General features: G+C 35.4%; 1 protein-coding gene across 8 annotated transcripts in view; it reads left to right on the top strand.

The window, feature by feature from the left end:
* LOC147072460 (uncharacterized) overlaps positions 1 to 19,023 on the top strand; it is a 63,042-nt gene that overhangs the window by 16,235 nt on the left and 27,784 nt on the right. For all 8 annotated transcript variants that reach the window (XM_085947227.1, XM_085947224.1, XM_085947226.1 and 5 more), the window contains 9 exons: positions 10,768 to 10,895; positions 13,043 to 13,177; positions 13,798 to 13,904; positions 14,402 to 14,584; positions 15,246 to 15,470; positions 16,017 to 16,271; positions 16,364 to 16,527; positions 16,605 to 16,758; positions 18,455 to 18,640. In XM_085947227.1, the coding sequence (XP_085803353.1) occupies positions 10,768 to 10,895; positions 13,043 to 13,177; positions 13,798 to 13,904; positions 14,402 to 14,584; positions 15,246 to 15,470; positions 16,017 to 16,271; positions 16,364 to 16,527; positions 16,605 to 16,758; positions 18,455 to 18,640 (1,537 nt within the window). The remainder of the gene's footprint in view (positions 1 to 10,767; positions 10,896 to 13,042; positions 13,178 to 13,797; positions 13,905 to 14,401; positions 14,585 to 15,245; positions 15,471 to 16,016; positions 16,272 to 16,363; positions 16,528 to 16,604; positions 16,759 to 18,454; positions 18,641 to 19,023) is intronic.

Here is a 19,023-nt window from a genome sequence, read left to right as displayed (position 1 = left end):
CGAGATGCCGCATTTACATATAAATGAACGCGACACTGCATGTCTCCGTATGAACGCGCCCATTCATTTATATAATATTGTGTAAATGCAGCCGCTCGACACACCGGTGCCTCGTGTGAAACGGCTCTATGAACAATGGGATTCATAAAAATATGTTTTATGGCTTTCTTCAGGAATTTTCGGTTTCCTGAAAATTTTGAATCGTCATCTCCAATCTATGTTTTGATAAGCTGTGATAGGATTCATATGATAATGTGCAGATAGTTTACAATACCAATAGCAATAACAATAAAATTGTGAATTCGTATTTGTATTTAAAAAAAAACCATTGCTTACACCTCTGCAGGCCAAGTAGTACTGTTCCTTCATGCGTAGGTATATAACATTTTCTATATAGCATTACAAGTTATAATGTGATATTTTATTCTAAAATAAATATCCATTATATTATTATTTATTAAGTAGGTATTGAATTGAATCGTCACCGCCTGTTCTTCTTCCTTTCTTTGCTTGACGTTTCGGTTTGATAATGACCTATGCAACGAACAGCCCGAAACGATGAGGAAAGAAGGAGAAGAATGTGCAGTGACAAACAAATCACATGGTACATCCATAGCTTAAAAATGCTGTCACAGGTCATGGCGATGGACAGTGACGTCCCTAGATAACATGCCGCCCCTAGGCAGCGTCAATATGCCGCCTCATTTTTTATACAGTATTTTTCATCATCCTTTACTACTCCAATATCTAAGAAATGTGTTTTATGGATACATTACTAACTAAATCTAATTTAAATGCCATCTCTACTTCAATAGACAATATTGCGAGTCCACGGATTCAGATACATTTAAAAATACACCTGACAACTTTCAAAACTCGCAAGTGACTGGCAAAAATATTTGGACAAATTAATTACTTAGGTACTTAATGTACCTACCTATAATTCAAATATAATTCGCAAATCTGCACGTGTCGCTGCTGGTAATCAAGAATGTGATGTCCAAGGACAACGGAAGTAAACTAGACATCGCGAGCCCGACAAAAAAAAAATCAGTCATGTTAAACCTTTTATGTTAATTAATACATTTTGTTTCCAACAAGTGAGCTGATTTTTTAATGGAAGAAATTTTCATTATTACTAAGTTTAGGTATCTATTCTTATATAAGTATACCTAATGATTCCCCTCGGTTTGCCGCCCTTCGAGTAACTGCCGCCCCCAAGCGACGCTCAATCTGCCTCCCCCCACGGGACGTCACTGGCGATGGAAGTTTCTGCGCTCGATTGATACCCAGATGAATCGAAATGTTCTTAGTATAACTTTACTGTTAACAATCAATTTATATTATAATATATGGAATTTTCAATAAATTAGTACACTAGGTATATTATACGTAGATTCATCATAATATGAGTGAGCAACGATTTAATCCCAGTGTTTATATTATTATACATATTACCAATATTATTCTGCCCACCTAGGTTAATTAGTTAATATATTGCGCTTCTAACGGAAGCAGTGTTCGAATATGGGCTTAGTACTAATCCTTAGTACCTCACTACTCTTACTACAGGCTTAGTACTAATATGCATTAGTAAAAATGAAAGTGCGAGTGAATAGAAACCCAGCCTGTCTACTGATCGTTAGTACCTACGTACCCCCACCATAACTCCACTCGCATTCGCAACTTGTCTAAACCGCCCAACTCTTGCCCAAATACTGTTTAATGATAAAATAAAAATATGAACAGGAGTATCATGCATTTTTGTATTTGCCATGATGCTACTAATACACCTTACTTGCTAACTCGTGTAAACTCCACTCAGCGTTTGAAGTAGGTAGCTCAGTGGTAGCGCGACTAGTGAGTACCTACTATTAGTACCAAGCCCTTAGCTAACTAACAGTACATTGTGGAGGTTCCCATGGTTATACCTACTACGGTTACTTAGAGCCTGTCCACATGGCGCGTTTTTACGCGCGAGTGACAAATCGCGCGTTCTCCAGGTACATGTGACCCAATTCAGCTGTCCACAAGCGCTCGCGCGTTTTGACTCTCGCGCAACGATCGCCTGCAAACGCCAGACTCTGGACAATCGCAGCGTTTACAGCCATTACAAAATGAAATACGACCGCTTGGCGCTCGAACGCGAGACTTTTTATTGCTACTCCCAAATAAATTACGTCACCTAGGTTGTAAAGTGCGGAGAATAGGTATTGGAAGTAATCGCGAAATACAAAATATCATAGAAACCACTAACACCATCGAGTTGTAGTGCTTTTTTCTACACTCACGTTTGTACTATCTGTAAAAGTGTGAGGGAACGCGGTGGAAGCGACAATAAGATATAGTAGGCGAAATAAAACAAGCTGTAGACTTTTAGAATTCTGAAAACCCATGTAAGCCATATGTGAAATGTACCTACTCTACAACGTTCGATAGCTACAGATGGCTGTCGTTTTCAAGCATATGGCAGTGTATGTATACAATACAAATACTATAGCTGTATGTATCCATGTAAAAGTCATTATATCGTGTATGTTACTGTAAAATGAATATTAATGGTTTCGTAAAAGTAAAAATGCCTGTCATTTTTTGTATTAATTAAAGTAAGCGGTCTCGACTTCAGTCTAAATTAGTTTCGACGATTTTTAAAGATTTATTAATACGCGTGCCCACAGTATCGTCCGCGTGTTAAAATAAAAAAAAACTTTACACCGGTGACTAGATTGCTTCACAAAATAGTATCGTGTCTTTTGTGAAGAACTTACAAGATTTTTATTAGTCTCGTTAGAACCATTCGATCTTAAATAATAAATAACAGATACGCCGTGGCCAACGATAACAATCCGACATACGCGGGAGGCGTAGTATTTTTTCAAATCGAATCCTCTAATAAAAATAAACAATACTCTGCGGCCCCACACACGGCAAGATCACCACACGCCGCAGCCCGCAACATACAATAATTAATGGTTTCCGCGAGGGTGCTGACTTCTGAAGAGATTATTTTCCGTATAATACTTCGTCCTAAGATTTCGTCGTTTCCATTGCAAAATCTCAAGTTTTCAGCGGAGCATAAAAGTTGTTTAAAAAATGTATGGCACTTGAATCGATTAATAAAACGTTTTCATAATTTCGACGAAAATGCAATTTTTGTAAATTGTGTTATTTTGCATGTGTGTAAAGGCGATTTTTGCTGTTTTCATTATACAAAAATGTAAAATACTCATATTTTGCCGATATACAATTTTGCAACGGAAACAACGATTTATAAATTGGATTAATAACAAATATTTAAGTAGTCGTTATCTAAAATTAATTGCATAATATCTTGATTGATACTGGATAGGTTGGGAGGAAGATACTGAGAAGAGTCTTTGGGGTCGTTTGCCAGGAAGGTACAATCACGAACTATTATACATTTATACACGTGGACTGGAATGAGGCTATAAAGAAAATGAGCCAAAGTATGTGGATAGATTTTCACTATAGGGCAGTGATGCCAACCGTACTATAATTATAGTACAATACTATAATTTTGATTTCGCGAAAAATGTAAAATACTATAATTTTACGCCAAATATACCAAAATACTATAATTTTAAAGGATTCAAGACGAAAAATGTTCCTATACTATATATTTTTTTAGAAATACTATAATTTTTACGCCTTTGTACTATAATCAGCATAGAAAAATATGGCAACACTGCTATAGGGCATCATTAGAAAAGGGGAAATGGAGTAAGTCTATTTTACCATCACCACGAGAGGTGCCCTGGTTTGTAGAGTCTCCTTTGACGAGGAATGAGCTTAAGTTAATAATTAAGCTAAGAACAGGGCACACAATGGGCAAACGATTTGATGTCCTCATGGGAAGAAGCGAATCGCAACTCTGCGATGAATGTCATGTTTTAGAGGACATTGTACATAATATGTACAATGCCCTACAATGCCCTAAATATGAACTTGACAGAGTACAGCTGCGAATTACGGATATCTATGAGAATGTCGACGAATTGAAGGGTGTCCTGGAGGTGGGTAAGACGGAAGAGTTAGTGTAAAGTTGTAAAGTTAAATTGTAAAGTTATTTAACAGAATAGGAGTGAGGACCTGATCGACGGATCCCCTTCTAGAAGAGAAGAGGCGATATGACAGCGAGTCGCAGTCAAAGCCTCGGTAAAATCACAAAAAAAAACTATTATACACGTTGCACGACAACTTCATCTCCAGGGGCGCACCGAGCGAGGGGAGGGTATTAGGGGTGCGAAACACCCGGGTGGCAATAGGCCGGAAAAAGATATGTTATTCAATTAGGTAGGTATGTATCCTTATCATTAAATATTTTTTTTATAAATTGTGCTTCCGTACCTACATCTTTCAATACCTATATCCAGGGCTTTTTTGTAATGTAACGCGGTGGAATGGCGTTCCGGCACCTTTTTTCACTGTATTTTTAATGTTTCAAAAGCGATTAGATGAAAAAATATTGTTCGCGATTACATAGTGCAAGTTAATTTTCCTGAATCATCTCATATGAAAAGACATATCCTGAACTATCGCGTTTGATATGTGCATTGAATTCTATCAGATACCATTTCTTTAAGTGAATGTGAACGCGAATTTTCGCAAATGAATCTAATTATTACCCCAATAAGAGCTTCGTTGAAGACCAAAACAGTTTCGATACTTTTGTTCATCAAACTCGTCGGACCACCTTTGACACTTTTCGATCATTCAAAATACATTGATCCGTGGTGACTCAGAAGAAGACATTCGGCCATAGACTCTAACTATAAGAAAAGGAATCGAGACGATTTGTCAGACGAAAATTGAACTGAACTTTGGAAATCACCATGGCCCGTACAAAGGGGGGACTGACAGGACTTTAGCCTGGGGGATCGGCCAGATAATAATAACGCATATCACAAATTTGCTTTAATCGTAAAAAAATTGCCTGCGGCGCTAATTTCCATCAGGCGTATTAACATTTTAAAATATGTGGTTGTGTAATTGCATTTTTTGGTTAATGTTTGTTGATATGCTGAATACCTTTAATTTTACCTCGAACACCATTTGAAAAACGCTACTATAGAGCATCACACTGGCTTTAACTTTAGTGATAGGTAGGGGGCCCGCTTCAGGATGTGGGTACCATGGAAATCACTATATACCTACTTTTATTCAAATATATGACGTTTTTACAGTAGGTAAATTGTTTGGCAAGAAGTGGGTTCCGGCACCTTTTTTAAAAAAACAAAGCCCTGCCTATATCGATATAAGACGCTCTACACCTACAGGGTTGGCGAACCTTTTTACGTACGCGTGCCAAAATTTCCCAAATAATATTTTTCGACTGTCTGACGTGCCAAGCAGTTTTCATGACGAAAAAAAAAATAGTTTTTTTATAGTTTTCTAAAAAAATAGTTTTTAAGAATTCTATTTAAAAAGTTTAAAAATGACGATTGAGTTCTTGATCTTGATATTCTATCTTTCACCGTATTTCTAGCCAAAGGCTTTATTCATTGAATATTTTTTTCCTTGTTTTCAAATTTCTCAAACAGATCGTAGAAGCATTTAAACCAGTGCTCCTCAACCTTTTACCACCCACGGCACACCGAAGGTCTTCCCAGAATTTCGCGGCACACCACACGTAAAACAATTTATACACCAAAACATGGACCCCACATCCTGAAATGAAAGCCCAGGGTAGGATCTTTGGCGGGCCCCCTACCTATCGCTAAGGTTAAAGACAGTGTGATACTCTAAAATAGAGTTTTTCAAACGGTGTTCGAGGTAAAATAATTAATGGTGGCGATTTTGTGTATTTATTTATACATCCACTTGAATTATGGTTAGTTGTTGGGTTAATAATAATTATTTGTCGAATATTGACACGCAATAATAATATATTTTATCCTACAATCGCATGTTTTAAAATATTAATACCAGCGTAGTAAAATAGCGACTTTTTTTTACTATTATAGCAAATTTGTAATTTGTGTTCGTCTCACTTATCTGGTTGAGCTGCCACGCCGGTCCCCCCCCCCTGAGCCTGAGCCCCTAGGCTAGAGCCCTGTCAGGCCCTTCCTTTGTGGGGGCCATGCACCAAAATTACATTGATTTATGTTTTTTTATTTGATAAATAATTAAATATAAATAACACATGATGTAGAACTAAATGTACATAGGTATTTCCATGCATTTATATTATCAATATAATAAGTAATTAAACTGAGGTTATTTCAATGAACGTAAAAGTTTTATATATTTTGACTTGACATTTGAAAGAGCATCCGAAGTTCTTGGTCAAGACCCTTCAAGCAAGACTGCTTATTATTTTTGATTATAACTTGAGTTGAAAAACTTTGCTCACCTAGATATGTAGTAGAAAATGGGAGCTGAACTGCGATAGCCTTGGGAGAAATCCGAAGATATCGAAATCCAGAAAATAGGAAATGGAACATCGGCGAAGTTCAATTTTAGCGTCCCGTCGTTTCTCAATTCTCTCGAATTTATAGGGAAAGCGCTTTTATAGAATTTTCTGCATTGGTTGCAAAAGGGTTTCGAATCCTGTTGTATTGATTGTATGAAAGTAATGATGAAATTTCTTTTGCATGTTTTTGAGACGGATCCAAAATTAATTGCTTGTTTTAACTGGTGGTCTGGTAGGTCTTTTGGTACATTTGTAGAGATCCTTGTTGTAGAGATTCTAATTTATCAGAGCACATCGATATATTTTCATTCTGACCTTGTATTGTTTTAAGTTCATGCAGGTGCTCAAATATATTACCAGCCATGTATGCAAATTTGGCTAAGAACTAACTTTTTTTTTTTTTTTTGAAAGCAATGCACCGCAGCACACCTAGCATCGTCTCGCACCACACCTTATAAAATATATCGTCTCTGTTCTGGCAGAACACACTAACTGGAGAATACTAGTTTTGAGTAATTTGACTTTGAAGTTGTTAAAATGTTTTTGGTATAACTAACTCAATATGTAATTTTTTCGAATTAGTGTCTTCTGCTAGAACAGTGACGATATATGGTTGTAAAATGTTAAATATGAAGTAACTACATATTTTTATGTTATATACTAATGAAGGAGGGCAGCACCTACTTTCTAAAAGGAAGCAAATCGAATAAATAATGCAAAATATGTTAAAAAATATGTAATAATCTGATTCATAAGTTTAAGATCTTTGATCTTAAACTTGAGTTGATAATGTCCCTTTGAGACGGACGAAACCGGTCCAAATTTATTATATAAAAAAGTGGAATAAGTACAAAAAAAAATTGCGTTTTATTAAATTAATCAATAATACAATACAGTTCCGCTATGTATTGACAGTTAACACAATAAAAGATAAATATTAGTCGATTGTCATGTGAAAAGATTTCTAGATGTCAGTCATCGTTACCCTATTAGTCTATTACACACATTCTGTCACTATTATCAGCGCATCTATTCTATACACAAGACTGTTATCAGCAGCTATCGACAGTAGTTTTTTTATATTTTTGTATCGAAGCATTAGCACTTATTGTAATAATTACAATAAGTTAGTTGTAATTGTTACAATAAGTACCTCTTTTTGTTTTGGTAAATTTTAGAGCGAGATAGACAGTTTTGACTGTTTAGACGGCTAACTTATTGTAACAATTATAATAGTTCGATACAAACATATGATAAACTACCCTCGATAGCTGCTGATAGCAGTATTGTGTATAGAATAGATGCGCAGTGTCTGCATTACATAATATTATTAGGTACGCATACACTTTGTAAATTGAATGACGTATAGGTTAGATTTGTTTATATTAGATTACAATGTTGATTAGACTACATTAATGCCCATGTCACTGCAAAAAATTGGAGTTATGAGCGCCTATCAAAGTACAAGTTCAATATACAGCGATATGAGGTGTGCTTACTAAGTGAATCGGATAATAAATAAACTTTCAGAATAAAATTTATTGGTGTCCTAGAATTCACCCGAAATTATAGATATAGTAGTTTTATTTCCATTGACCTATTTTAATCTGCACTCACGAATCTCGACCGGCATCATCATAATAACTTCAATCATCGGCTCGCCTCGTCAGTTTACTATTTTGCAATCAACCCAACATGCCCGTCTCAATAAAAGTGTGAAAATCCTCACACCTATAAAATTATTTATTACCAAAAAATGTTTATTTTAATATTATTAATACTAGTGAGAGTTTTCGTATGTGTACAGAAGATTGTATACATTTGAATGTAGTTAGGTTAGATGTAAATAATGAATGCATGTTTACATATTGTCATCAGTGGCGGCCCGTGGATAAGATATCTGGGGTGCTGCGGTTGATTAAAAATAAAAAAATGTTTATTTGGATTATATTTTACTATTAACATCAAAATTAAAATATAAATTTTTAATTATATTAATAAGTAATTAAAATAAAGGACTTTGCATAAATTACTTGCAGAAATAAATTTTAACAATGTTAATAAATCATTAAAGTTATTATTTCTTTCCTCCGCTGTCGCGCGCGTGCTCACATACGAACGCAGAAACGGCGATACACTGTCGGGCCTGCAGTACCGATCAAGCTCCCAGCTGTGTGCCCCGCTCCCCGCACCCCTCCTGCGCCCATTCGAGCATATTCGTTTGAAAACGATACTGCAGTACCGTGGTGTATGATAATTATTTGATATATCGGTGCGCGGGCGAGCTTAATTCACGCTTAAATAATATTGATATTTTCATATTATAATACATATGCATAAATTTATGTATATTATAATATTCCATTTTCCTCAATTTTCTTGGGGGTGCTGCAGTTTCGCAGTGCATATGGACGAGCCGCCACTGATTGTCATTACACTCATGTGGTGTAGGTATAAATGACTATTAATACACAGTCGAACTTGGTTATTACGAGGAAGATGGGACTGACTGAATTTGCTCGTTATAAGTGTTACTTGTTATATCAGAGAATAGGTATTTTTAAATGAGCGGTCACATAACACAAAAAGTTGCAATACAAACAAAAATACACAATTAGAATTTTTCCCCGAAACAAGCATGACATTCGTAAACTACAAAAGAATTTCAACCATATGCGTGTATACTTTTTCGATATTGTCGGCGAAAACACCAATTAGCTAGGTACCTACTTAGACACTTAACTATTGCCATAAACGTAAACCGATTCCGGCGGCATCCTGTCCGGTCGGATTTTATTGCTTAGGGTTGAAATGTTTTTAAACGATAGGCACATTAACAGTTTTAAGAAAAATTTTGACAATATTTTAGCTCGGTATAACCGATAAGTAGCTCGTTATAAAAGTGACTAAATGTATGGAGAAAATCATACTAAAAAGTCAACGAATGTTTCCTCGTTACATCCGAGATCTCGCTATATCCGTGATCGTAATAACCGAGCTCGACTGTATATATTATATCTATTTTTTATTATTATTTTATATTATTCTTCTCTCTTGTCAGGGTAATATTATTGTAATAATGTAAATCTCATGTTGTGCACGTCTTGAATTTAGATTTGTTGTGTCCACAATGTTTTGTTTTCTTAAATAAATAAATACCTATTCACTATGCTTGATTCTAGTGGCGAAGGGTGGAGGTAGGCTGTTAAGATCTGACATAAATAGTGCACAATACACTTTGTTAGTCAAATGTACTTGTTTTCATTGAACTAAGACTACAATTTGTAGATAGTATTTGTTGGTTTTCACAATTCAATTAAACCCTGCGTAATCCAATCCATAGTAGATAATAGTAAAAAAATATACATCTTTCTATAAAATATCTAAAAGTGTACGAAATAATAATAAGTACCTACCTACTCTTTTAATTAATTATTATTTACCAATACTATTTAACATCCTGTAAGGGTTGACATGCCATGCATTGCTACGGTGGGCAAATTAAGGAAGGAATACGAATAATACATAATTTGAGAGTAGATTCCGCGAGAGATGTCAAAATTTTCAACTTTTGCCTGATAAGCCAACAGGTTTTGCGTGTTTATGGTTGTAATGACGTCAGAATTGTAAAGATTTTCATATCCAGTGAAGATAGGTAAAAATAAATTTAGTTTGTATGACATCTTGTCTAGTTATGTCACTGTCTATTGCTTTACACAATAGAATTATCATATCTTGTTCAGATAGGGGTTTCTGAAGATTTTACAATAGATTTTAAGAGTTTACGGAACGAAAAAGGTTGGGAATCACAATCACAAAGAGCTTGTTAATATTTTATTTTTTGGATATTGTCACTTTTTATGTTATGCATACTTACTTTATTAATTGTCATTTTTGATAAAAAGTTTAAAAAGAAATCCTGGGTTACAGGATTGCAAACCTTGGTGACAATCTAAAAACAAATTTGTTGAATAATTGTAGAAGGTCTATGACTATTTATTATCATCATCATCATTGCCTCTGCAACCCGCTGTGGGTCATGGCCGTCTCTAGAAAAGACTCAATAAAGTTAGTCAATGCTGAAATAACAATAAAATGCCACTATTAATTCAATTAAAATCTATTGATTTCAGCGTTACATAACCTCTCTTTCATTTTACTTATATGAAATGGTGGCTTGTGAACAGCTGTTCGAATTTGAGTAATGTCAAAACTTATCAAGGCATTCGCTGTCACTGTGTCAGGAAAATCCACTAGTATGTTAATATCAATACAATTTATTATTAATAAAAAGATGACTGTTTTTCCTGATGTGAAATGTTTATTGAATGTAGGCCTCGTGACAAAGAAAGTAGTCCGAGTAGCGAGTCGTCGGTGACGATGTCGGTGAGGGGATGGGTGTCCAGCCAGAACCTCAGCCAAGAACCTCCAAAAAATGATAAGACTGATCCATTCTCCGCAGGTTTGTTCCTTTACAATAGCGCTTCATTTTAATTAAATACGTTTTATCACTCAAATTCCCATTATAGTAGAATAAAGCCTCGATGACTTTGAGCTATTTTACAAGTTGCTTGTCGGCGAGTTTAAAAGTGGGCGAGTCAGCTAGTGCGATTGTGATGATGACACACAAAACTTTCCACTCGCTCAGAAGCCAACAAGCTAGCGAGTTGAAACCGTGATTTTTGGTACTATTTTGACGGGACGTATTGAGTAGTTCATTTAGTGTAGTAGTTGCCACTATCGCTCTACTGTGCAGACACAGTTCGGCCCACACACCAGCGTGTAGTGTGTAAAGTAGCCCGGCTTTCAACTTTTCTCGGTAGATTGTTTACAATCTGCTTATTAGCTAGTTCGATGATGACACTGGGTGAGTTTACAAGCAGATTGTATATTCGCTGGCTTGTAGGTTGAAAGTAGCTCAATGTCATCGAGCGTTAAGTAACAATTTCCTAATGAAAATCACTAGAATGCATGAAATATCTGGTGTGCACTTAATTTCTTAATGGACTTGACTCTCAATTGTAATAATACTATTGTTAAGGGGGGACATGCTCGTCGAAGGTCAAAATTGAGTTTTTATTGTATTTTCAAACCATGACTCTGGATACTCCTTAAACGTTGTAGATAATCTATTTATATAATTTTGAAGCCTTATTATCCTTTATAGTTATTTTGAACATTTGATGACTGCATAAAGTATTTTTGTTACATAAAATAGTATTCTTTTAAACCTCTCGCTCTAATGTTTTAGAATATAGTCATATTTCGGTACATAACTGTGCAGCGGTGTTAATTTTTTTTACATTTATTAATTTTTAAACGCATTTATAAAACCATTAGTATAATTTATTACGAGATAATTTTTGTAAAATATTCACGATAAAAAATTATATTGATAATCTCTGTGATCCCAAATTTGACAAGAATTAGGCATTTTATTATTCGAAAAATCGGCAAGATTAACACTTTTGAAGATAATTTTAAAGATACTTATTATAAGCTATGTCTTTGACCATTCAAGTGTGATAAACGTCTTATGAATAATGATTGCTTTATAATAATTATTGACCTAATAATAAGGTAGTGTTTTTTTGAAATACGCCATTTCTTTTGTCATTCCCCAGTGGTTCAGCTACAACATACGGCCGTAGCCATAAATTGACAAACTATAATTGAAGTAGGGAGTAAAATAATATTGACGCGCGTGTTTGAACATGTACCGTTTAAAAAAAAATTAAAAAAAATTCAGTTAGGTACATGATCAAACACGCGCGTTAACATAATTTTACTCTTTACTTTAATTATAGTTTGTCAATTTATGGCTACGGCCGTATGTTGTAGCTTAACCACTGGGGAATGACAAAAGAAATGGCGTATTTCAAAAAAACACTACCTTATTCTTAGGTCAATAATTATTATAAAGCAATCATTATTCATAAGATGTTTATCACACTTGAATGATCAAAGACATAGCTTATAATAAATATCTTTAAAATCATCTTCAAATGTGTTAATCTTGCCGATTTTTTGAATAATAAAATGCCTAATTCTTGTCAAATTTGGGATCACAGAGATTATCAATATAATTTTTTATCGTGAATATTTTACAAAAATTATCTCATAATAAATTATACTAATGGTTTCATAAATGCGTTTAAAAATTAATAAATGTAAAAAATCTTAACACCGCTGTACAGATATGTACCGAAATATGACTATATTCTAAAACATTAGAGCGAGAGGTTTAAAAGAATACTATTTTATGTAACAAAAATACTTTATGCAGTCATCAAATGTTCAAAATAACTATAAAGGATAATAAGGCTTCAAAATTATATAAATAGATTATCTACAACGTTTAAGGAGTTTCCAGAATCATGGTTTGAAAATACAATAAAAACTCAATTTTGACCTTCGACGAGCATGTCCCCCCTTAAAGTTTTTATTCAATTTGATCAAAATGTCAGTTTCGTCAGAGGCAGTTATTTATTTTGACTGATAAGTTTCAATGATTAATATTACCAATCAAATATAATTAAAATATTCCAGTTTCATTTGTGTCGTCTAAGAAATATTTTGATATAATATTTAATCGGTTATTCTGTCAAGGTTTCGGGCGTCCGAGTGCCACATGGACGTCTACTCCTGACCTTGGAAATTTGAACGACGATACGCGCGCTGTCACAGTGAGCCTCACCCTACCGCGCAGACGACCCACGCCCCCTGACACCGGACAAAACACTGGTGAGAGTTCTGTTTGCTGACTCACTTTCGAAACGTTTGTCTACAACCATAATTTGCCTTGTGGAAATAACATATTCGTCTTAAAATAATAAATGTTTTATAATGTAGCGTTAACTCATTGAATTTGGCAAGTTCTCAACAGTTTTGTTAATAGTCTCTATTTCTCTTTTTGTGTTGCATACTTTTTAAAATCTTTGCTTTGGTATTCAATAGAAAAAAATGAGCACTTCAATCTACGCACTGCAAAAAATAAATATTTTATTGCTTTATATACGTACAGACAGATTTTTATCGAGTACATTCCAATTAACATACAACAACACAGAACACGATGGCTCGATTTAAGTTTGTTCTGCACATCTTAACATTCAATGATTTACATCTTAAGATGCGTGACTGAAATGCCACCACCTTTGATACCTAGTGAGGTGTGCTCTATGAGGAGGCTGAGGCTATGCTAGCATAACATATTAATATGGCCAAATTCAAGCTGAGTTAAATTGACCACTGATTACTCATATTCTAACTTATCAAATACCGACTACCCGACTGTGATATCAACATATGTGAAATAATATATTGCCAATGTCATATGTCAATGATTTTGTTGCTGTTGACAGAAACACAGAGTGTCGTCATTTTACGGCGGCCGTCTGGGACTCCTCCGCCTCCGCCCTCCCACCTCGTCATCAACAAAAATGATTCCTTGGCTGAAAGAGTTAGAAAGGTATTAACGATTGCCCATTCATATAATCGTGTCGTAGACGTGTTTATCGTGTCGCAGTCACGGCGGTGTTAAACTCCGCGATTTCATTATGTGTCCAATATACGGGAGAACAGTACATTGTGCTTAATAATGATATCGTCTACTTTGAGAACAAATCTATCATCATAGTCTCATTAAATGTATCAATGGATAATTTACATATTATCATTATTATTTCTATGTGATTAATTAATTTGTCAATAATAATTAATACTTATTAGCACAATAAGTCACTTTTATATTTGTGCATTACATCAATGATCAGTACATTTAACATATTACATAAAAATCAAATAAGTCGTCAAAATGCAACAAACCAGAAATGGTCCATTAATGTTTTTTCAATATTTTTTGTGCGTTTAATTAAATATTAGTAAGTACTTTATTATGTTTTTTCCTGTGTTATGTTTCTAATAATTATATAATATGTACACTCTTCTTCTGCTCGCCACTTTTAGATGCAAGCCCTTAAAGCTCATAGCAATAGTTTTGATAAAGAATCCAGTTCAGAGAGAGAACGAGACGCTGTCAAGAAAGTCGACAGCTTTAAGGAAAAGAAATCTGAAATTATCGATAAAACGGATTATATTCCTAAAGCGGCCGTCAATTCCAAAGACAACGATGTGAACTTTTTAATTAAGGTGGGTGTTTCGACGTTATGCCGACATACTTTATCGTAACATTTTGATGATCCCGATCAAAATATTTGAAACCTTGGATATTATAAATGGTATCTGTAAAAGATGCTAGAATATTATCTGATAATTTATAATAAAACAAAATATGGATATCTGGAAAACTGTGAAATTGTCGATTCTTATTTTGAGTTATTTTAACAGAAGTAACGTAGCATTAAATTATTGTCATTGACATGGATATAATATATATAAAACACACATTGATATGTAATTGATGTATTCAAAGACGTATTTTCATCGGATGAGACGAACAAACGACCACGATCAAATGCGAAATGATGAGGTTTGAGCTGCATCATTTCATCATTTATTCTATGATTCGTTCAGCTCATCTAATGAATATCTACCTTCAATGCAGAACGCAATATCGATAAATCAAACTAATTTAACTATCATCACCATCATTTGCATATGTATTATATTTGTGAAGTTTTCATTTTTATGTTTGGTCAAAATAATTCAAATAAACAAAAGTATTGCTGATTTTATCTCACAGCAATTATTATACATATTGCATGCATATAAATGGATATCGTGTATTAATTATTTCTTTCCGAGAGAGGCGGAAGATTTGGAGAAATCATGAGCGATTGAATGTGTTCAGGTAAAGAATGCTCGAAAGAATGTAACCCGTCCGCCGTTGAGGGGCGGGCCTGCCAAAGAGATGGTGAACGGCATCGCGAGCAAAGATAAAGAAAAAGAGAAAGACAGAGACTTCTACAGCGATAGAGACGATTCGGACTCCAACCAGGAGGACGACGCCGTCAGCAATGCGGGAACCAGTACCACCGAGACCACCCTCGTCGACCACCACAATTTACAATATCAGGTCATTGCACAATAATACTAATCGTTTGTCTGTACTGCATTTCGATTCCGCCCGTTCTAAATTTATTAACATTTCAACAATTGATTATTTCAGTCGACGTCATCTCCTCAGAGGTAAGTATCATATTGAATCCCAGCGCCTTTATTCCAATGTACCCATTCTGAGTAAGTACTCTGCTGTACTCTTAGGATCTTCTTAGGATCGTACATGGTCAAAAAAAAAAACTCAATTCTGCAATATATTACACTTGCGGATTAATACATTGGAATAAGGCCGATGCTATAAACTATAATAGGTGTATACCTACTTTACTTTTTACTTACTTTAGAAGCAAAAAGCTTTTAGCTTTTAACATATTATATAGTTACACAATGTTAATTTGTATCTTTTAATCTTCATTTCCTTTAGTCAAAGTTTTGGACCTATTTATCTCTTATATCGACTGCAAGAGTCAACCTTGATAATTTTATTTATTTACAAAGGTAACGTGTACAAAAGTTCGCCTTCTCTCTTTGCTCATTTAACGCGAGTCGTTTGCTCTTTCAGGAAGAAATACAGAGTCTGAAAGGGGAGGTGGACACGCTGCGGAAGAGATGCGAAAAGGTGGAGAAGGAGAAGAGTGACATCCTGCTGCGGCGGCTGGCTTCGCTGGACACCTCCTCGACCAAGACCTCCTCCCGTCCTTCCGAACTCCTAAAACTGCAGCAAAAGGTCAACGAGCTCAACATGCAGAATGAAGATCTGCGGGATGAGAAGAAATGCCTCCAGCTCAAAGTACGCGACGCCGAAGCTGAATTGGAGGTGCGTCCCGGTCGCCCCGCTTCCGATAGTTATTAGAATGTTTCCTGTTCCCCCCGAAGGAGAGTGCATTAATGTTTTTATTTTACGCGCAGGCCCGCCCGTCCACAGAGGCGGCGGCCCGGTCGGCAGAACAGTTGCGGTCCAAGCTGCTGGCGGCCGAGACGCTCTGCGAGGAGCTCATGGACGAGAACGAGGACATGAAGAGAGAGCTGCGCTCCATGGAGGAGGAGATTGAGGAGATGCAGGACAACTTCAGGTACGCTCCCCGCGGAGTCCCCGTGAAATATATTGACTGACGAGCGAGATTATGACAATTCTGTGTCTGCGTCGCAGGGAAGACCAGGCTGATGAGTACAGCTCCCTGAGGAAGGAACTGGAGCTGACCACCAAGAACTGCCGGGTGCTCTCCTTCAAGCTCAAAAAGACGGAGAGAAAGTCCGAGCAGCTGGAGCAGGACAAAAAAGAGCATGAGAAGAAACTTTTGGAGGTCAGTTTGAAGTCTCACTTTTCATTCTCTTCGTTTGACAGGTTGGCCGGTTTGAGTGTTTATTATTTATATTATACTATTTAAACAAAAACATATTGTATTTTCTTTGGAACATAGAGTATAGACCAGTGATGGCGAACCTATGGCACGCTAATATTTTATTTTGAAAAGAAAAAATATGAAGTAGGTAATTACCTAAGTATTATAATTGAAAAATATTTTTTTTATGTAGATTTACATTCATACTATAATAGTATAATATAATCCGTGACATTCCCGTTGAACTCCATGACTTTCTAGAGTTAATGTATTTTCAAAACAATGGGGGAAATGTCAATTGAAGTTACGACAACAGCGCACTCCACAAGCACCTTAATTTTTTAGGTTAGTCAAAGGGACAACATATTCATGAACATCAGTGGCAAGTAGCATTGTGCACGTGAGGCACCAGACGTGTCATAGTGTGCGCTAATGACTGAATATTTTCGTTTGGCAATAGATAGTTGTTACTTTGCAATTTAAATTAGAGAGTGAAAACTTAAGTATGTAACGTAAAGTTATTTCGCATTCTGAAAAAGCACATTTTGTTATGGTGTTATATTGTATAGTTGGAATTAGAGTTGGGTTTCGGGAATTTCCCGATGGGAATTCTCGAGAAATTTTCGAGAATTTAAATCCCGAATCTCGAGAATCTTTTCTCGGGATTCGAGATTTCTTTATTATCAAATATTAATTGAAAAAACGATTTTCTATATGAAAAAAGTGGACAGAAAACACAAAACATTCAAAGACTGATCGGGGCATTTAAGACAATTAAGCTAACGTCGACTTAAAATGAGCGCAATTTTTGCAACATCAGGGAATTTTGTGTCTCAAAAGCGTACGTGATTGTTAGACGCAGAGATTTACAGTCTGTGTGATTTGATATTCCATTTTAATAAATAATGTTTTGAATTATTTTTGTTTTCCTACTTGTATTTTGTTTGTCTTACGTAAATAAAGAAAATCATAATTTTTTGGAATTAATTTGTCTGTTTTTACACTGATTTTAGGATTTTTACGGGTTTTTTTTTTAAATTTCCCGATATCTCGAGAATTCTTTTCTGGAAATCCCGAATCTCGAGATTGAGATTTTCTCGGGAAATACCCAACTCTAGTTGGAATAGGGCTACTTGAATAGGTCACCACTTTGATAGTCATCCAATAGATGGCACCCTCAATTTATTATATTAAATATAATATCATATTACTACAAACATAATTTCACATAAAAATAACTATCTCAAATTTGTGACAACTATATATTATGTAAAAGTATAGTATTAAATTTATGTCTTATAGTATATTTAAAGAAACTCAACATACTGTCACAATGAAGAAACATCAGCTATTGAGAGTATGAAAATATAATAATATTTATATATAAATATTACATGATACATTCACTGTCATTTGTTATTTTTTCTATTTGGACTGTTATCATTTGGTCTTTCTTTTCCTTCCTTCCTGGAAGTTCAGGTTCATCACACAAACCATTCTCGAAATATCGAGGATGGAACGAGAAGAAAAAACACTCCATGACATTCCAAATACCAAAAGTATAAAACAAAACTTTAACGGTATGCTATACTATGTTGAAATGTTCTTTTAGCGTGTCCCCGTGTGAATTTTTAAAAATGTATTTTGTTTCGGGCAGTTGGCTGGGGGAGCAGCCGGCATGGACAGAGTGGCCAAGATCAAAGATCTGGAGCGGGACCTGGCGTTGTCCAACGAGGTAGCCCTCCGCCTGCAGAGGGAGCTACAAGAGGCCAACTCCAAGCTCGTTGCCCAGAAGAGGGCGCCCGCCCTCGCCGCCATCGGAAAATCTCCCAGTGCCGATACCGTAACATACTTCAATCATACAATAAACAATCTTCAAAATTATCTCGTCTGACAATCTATTCCGTGCCAAAACAGCCCGATTATCAGACAATACTGAAAACAACTGCAAATGCTCGGAGTGAAGCAATAATATACCAACTTAAAAATAATAAATTAAAATCATACTCCACTGTGCTGCAACTGTACAGTTGTAAAATGCTCGACAATAATAAATAACCGAGTCTGAGAAGTAAACTGGGTAACTGGGATCGGTTAAACCCTTTCTTTTGAGGCAAAAAACAAAATTCTGTTATCGTTTTCGTCCACTGTTCACTTATTTAATGATGAATGTCATTACATCACTTGCTATAGTATAACAATATGATGTATGCATTTCAATCAAAA

Source organism: Rhyacophila brunnea, unplaced genomic scaffold (assembly GCF_057557595.1).
Source record: "Rhyacophila brunnea isolate RB1 unplaced genomic scaffold, BYU_Rbru_1.0 scaffold_2, whole genome shotgun sequence".
In the NCBI taxonomy this organism is placed as follows: Eukaryota; Metazoa; Arthropoda; class Insecta; order Trichoptera; family Rhyacophilidae; genus Rhyacophila; species Rhyacophila brunnea.
Note: the sequence above shows the minus strand (reverse complement) of the source record. Positions and strands in the feature narration are given on the sequence as shown.